Source organism: Condylura cristata, unplaced genomic scaffold (assembly GCF_000260355.1).
Source record: "Condylura cristata isolate star-nosed mole 26May11 unplaced genomic scaffold, ConCri1.0 scaffold00014, whole genome shotgun sequence".
Lineage (NCBI taxonomy): Eukaryota > Metazoa > Chordata > Mammalia > Eulipotyphla > Talpidae > Condylura > Condylura cristata.
In genome coordinates this window covers 12,918,824-12,923,062 of record NW_004567115.1, presented here as the reverse complement: position 1 = coordinate 12,923,062, position 4,239 = coordinate 12,918,824, and the positions used below count along the sequence as shown (strand labels likewise).

The window sequence follows — 4,239 nt, the reverse complement described above, 5'->3', positions numbered from 1 at the left end:
AAAAAAAAACAGCCCAAATGTTCACTAATGCCAAAGAAATAGTTCAGAAATTATGCTTTTCAAGATAATGAAGAGAAGATGGAAGTAACAGAGTTATAGCAAGGCTCCTCCTGATCCAAAATGTACACAAATCAACAATGGCTATTATTTTTTTGAAAATATAAAAAGCTTTTCTGCCTGGTAGATATCACAAAAAATAATGGATCTTAGAGTTGCAAGGAAATTTAAAATTCAAGAACAGTCACTCCCCAAATGTTTGATTTCCTTCTGTAACACCCAATACAGGCCTGATGACTTCTAGTGAGAGGAGCAGGCTGCTCTCCAGACAGCAACGGCTGAAGAATGAAGCCTACTTTTAAACACAGATGCAAAATTTAATGACTGAAATGATAATGAAGAATGGGAGTTTCAATGAAATTTCAAATTAGTTCCCACAGTAATTTATTGTAAAGGGGAAAACTGTCCAGTAGAAAACCTGGTTAGCTAGTTAAGTAATAATCAACATCACCAGTAATGGGACACATCATGCGCACTGTGAAGAAGGAGCATTCCTGAGTCTATTCAGGAGGAAACCTCACACTGTGCAAACTGACTTTGCCCTTTGGTTATATATGAATGCCCTGACTCTTAGGAACTACACATTGGTATATTTAGGAGTGTACAGGCTTGCAATCACTTACAAACAGGTCCAGGGATAAAGTGTGTATATGGGGGGTGGGAGAAAAAGATGGACTGAATGATAAAGAAAGCATATGGAACAAACCAAAAATCAGTAAATCTAAGTAAAGGAAATATGAGAACTCTTTGCACTATCTTATAATTTTTCTTTATGTGTGAAGTTATATCAAAATTGGAAGTCCTCTCCTCCCCCAAAATGATAATAAGGTCATATGATATTACATAAAAACAATGAAATATGTGTTAGCCTAGGTTATTTGAAGAGCCCAGAGGCTACTGCTAAAAAAGGATTTCCATATTTAGGTGACTTAAAGTGAGAATGTTAAAGAACTGAATTGTTCTTGTGATATCTACCAGGTAGAAAAGTTTTACCCACGACCCAGGCTAACTCCACTTTTTTTTTTTTTTTTTTTTTAAGATGTATTTATTTATGCTTACAGAACTGGGGCACAGGCCAGAGGTATGGTGGGTGAGAGGATTCACCAGAGACAAAGTGGGGAACAGAACAGACAGAATGATGAAGTATACTGCTGAGGGGAGCAGCAGGAGGGTCAGGAGAGGTCTGCAACGCCATAGGGATCAGCTCCTGGCCGGGGATTGAACTGGTGCTGCAGTGACTTTGGAGAGCTTCATAATGTGGTGCTTTAACCCACTGCACCACCAGGAAGAGCCCCTAACTCCACTTTAATCATAACATGTATGTTTTAATGCGCTTAGTATATCTGTGTATAACATTTCTGTCATGTATGAGTATATGTAATAATGTGACTATATACATGTTTATGTAATTTTTACTTCTCTGAATTTCACCATCCTCTTACAAAGAACTTTGTCAGCCAAAAAGTGAAGAAAATAACTGTAACAATGAAAGGAAGAGCTGGAATAGTAAAATGCTATTAAAAATCCATGTGTCATTGAGGTCATTTACCAAATAACCATATATTACACAATACCATATTAGAAAACCATAAGAAGAATAACTTAGTTCTATAAATAGAATAATGGAAAGATGCCAAGATACAGTATTAATTGGGGGGTGGAGGGGAGAGGGTGGGGAAGTACCATACAATACATATGTCATAAAATTCCTTTTTTTGTTTAAAAAATAAGCTTACACCAAAGAAATAATTACATATGGGTGTAGATCTACAAAGTCTTTATAGTTCTTAAAACCATTTCTATAACATTTTAATTTTCCCAGTATTATCATTTTCTAAGTAGAAAAAAAATAAGCATAAGACCTCTACCAAAGTGGCCAAATTTAAATGGCTTGAGACATTTATCAAGACACCAATTTAACTACTTTAAAAGAAAGTATGCAATAAATATTCTTATGTATTTTTATTAGCAAAGCTACTTTTATTTCCCAAATAAAATCCTACTGTGAAGCTTATTTAGAAAGCTGATAAAAAAAAAAAAAAAAAAACCTAACTAAAATTGTTTGGGGAAGGTGGGTTCTACACTCAGCCTGCAACTTTTTGACCTTCCCTTTTTTGCATGTTCAAACAGCCCAAGCAATCAGAAAATACATGAAGAATTCTGTAACAAGTAAACCAAGCAAGAGGATCCTTGTGGTCAAAAGAACTTAAATACAGCACACACAAGTTTCACATTTCTCCATAAATGAGAGAACTGTATCCATTATAACAAACAAGTCTACAACACCTGTCTCACCAGCACCCTTAACCCCCCCACCCATATGACCATAAAAGCATAGTCATTAGCAGGCTCAAATGTCCCCTCCTCGAGCTAAATCTGCAATCCTATTGGAAAACAGAAGGATGTAAGTGTTCTGTCAAATGCTATTCACATTAAAAGGGTTTTAATTTAAAGGATTCCAGAAATTCAAGAGTAATAGGCTAGAGATTTTAAAACATAAATCTGCAAAGGCACTGCTCCAGCCCACCACCTGCCTACTCTTCTGTATGAATGGCAGCCCACCCCTCACATCTAGCCCTTGGCCTGGCCTCTGGGCCTGAACGTTCCTGCCATGGTGCCTGGATTTGACCACTCTCTTACCTTGGACTTTGCATGCCAAGTGAAGTGCAGGAAATTTGTCTCACTGGGTACTAACAGGTTAAAGGACAGAGCATAGTGACTGATAAGGTCATTTCTCACATAATAAAGTTCTGCATCAAGACCTAGAAAAGAAATAGGGAAAAAAAGAATTAATCATCTAAAATACTCACAACGTCATTAACTGTCAGTATTCAAATTCTAAAAATGTAGTGAAGATAAAACTGATAGGCCTAGCTCCATCACAGACATCTCTCACATATGCTACCTTATGCAGCACAAGTGACACTTGGCTTTGTCAGCACCAACAAGGAACTCACCACCCAAGTAGCTAGCCAGCTAAACTTGACAGTGTTAAAACCCTGGCTGGTAGTCCCTCTCTTCTGAGAGTCAATGTGACTCTCTTCCTTTTGCACTAGTACTTCTCAGAGTAAAGCTATAAACAAAAACCACTTCCCCCTCAAAATGAATATGGATTTATGAAGAGATACTTATAATGGGAGAAAAGGACCTCTGTGAAAACTTTAGTGTGAGCAAAGGCCTCAAATTCCTGGCCAGGGAAGACGCCTGTTTCCAGCTTCCCTGCCAGCGAGACAAAGCCCCAGAGCTCTGACATTCTTTGCAGGGCACACCTCAGCTGCCACACACACAGGTTGTCTTCCCACAAGGTGGAAAGCACTGTATTTCTCTTCACATTTTCAGGACCATTCTCTTGACAGTAAACACTTGCTAAACAACAGATTAGCACTGCAGATAAAACACCAGAATTGCAATACTGGAGGACTAACTCCCAAATTTCACTCACTCTCAGATGAACCTTCTTGAAGATGACCACTTCCACTTATAACTCCTCCTCCAAGTTTTGTATAGTCCTTCATCCTACCTGGATTTAGTACTTCTCTTTAAAATGATCCATTTTTGAGAACAAAAAATGTAAAGGCAAAACCTAATCACAATCACTGTTGGGAAAAAAAATTTCAAGATAATAAAAAAAATTAATGAAAATGGAAACAAAACAGTAGTAGTAGATCCTAGTTACATACTTGTTCCTACCAAGGCAGTGAGCTTCCGCTCAGTTCACTGTTCACTGACTGATATGTCAGTCAGTGTTTAAAAGAATTTCAGAGGCCTTCCTCTACAATAATACAAAGAGAATTGAAATTTAAAAAGCAGGTAAATTTCTTTCAACTTTTATTTAAAGTCGTGCCCAGGTGTTCCTCTGGTAACACAGGGTATGTGTGGAATATCCCACACCTTAGAGAGAAAAGGTACAGGGGAGAACAGATGAGGTGTAAATTTCTATTTACTGCGCCTGTACCATGGACCCGAAACCTGTGGTATACTGAGATTCAGTCAATATGGGAATCTTACACCTCCTAAGGAGTGAAACATAAAACAAATAACTCTGCTACTAGGATTTTGCCTATAAAGTCAGTATTCTGATTTCTGGATTTAATTAATAAAATAATTAATTCATTAATGAGATCTGAGGCTGACCTAGAGGAGAGCTGCTGCGCTGACTGGATAGTGTTGTTTATATTTATC

General features: G+C 37.6%; 1 protein-coding gene across 1 annotated transcript in view; it reads right to left on the bottom strand.

Annotated features, from left to right (window-relative positions):
* The window catches only part of RYK (receptor-like tyrosine kinase), a 52,610-nt gene extending 49,038 nt beyond the window's left edge, over positions 1 to 3,572 (bottom strand). Inside the window, exons 1-2 of the mRNA XM_004682452.2 lie at positions 3,500 to 3,572; positions 2,698 to 2,819 (exon numbers count right to left, since the gene is read on the bottom strand). Coding sequence (XP_004682509.1) covers positions 2,698 to 2,819; positions 3,500 to 3,572 — 195 coding nt within the window. The remainder of the gene's footprint in view (positions 1 to 2,697; positions 2,820 to 3,499) is intronic.
* Between the last annotated feature and the right edge of the window lie 667 nt (positions 3,573 to 4,239).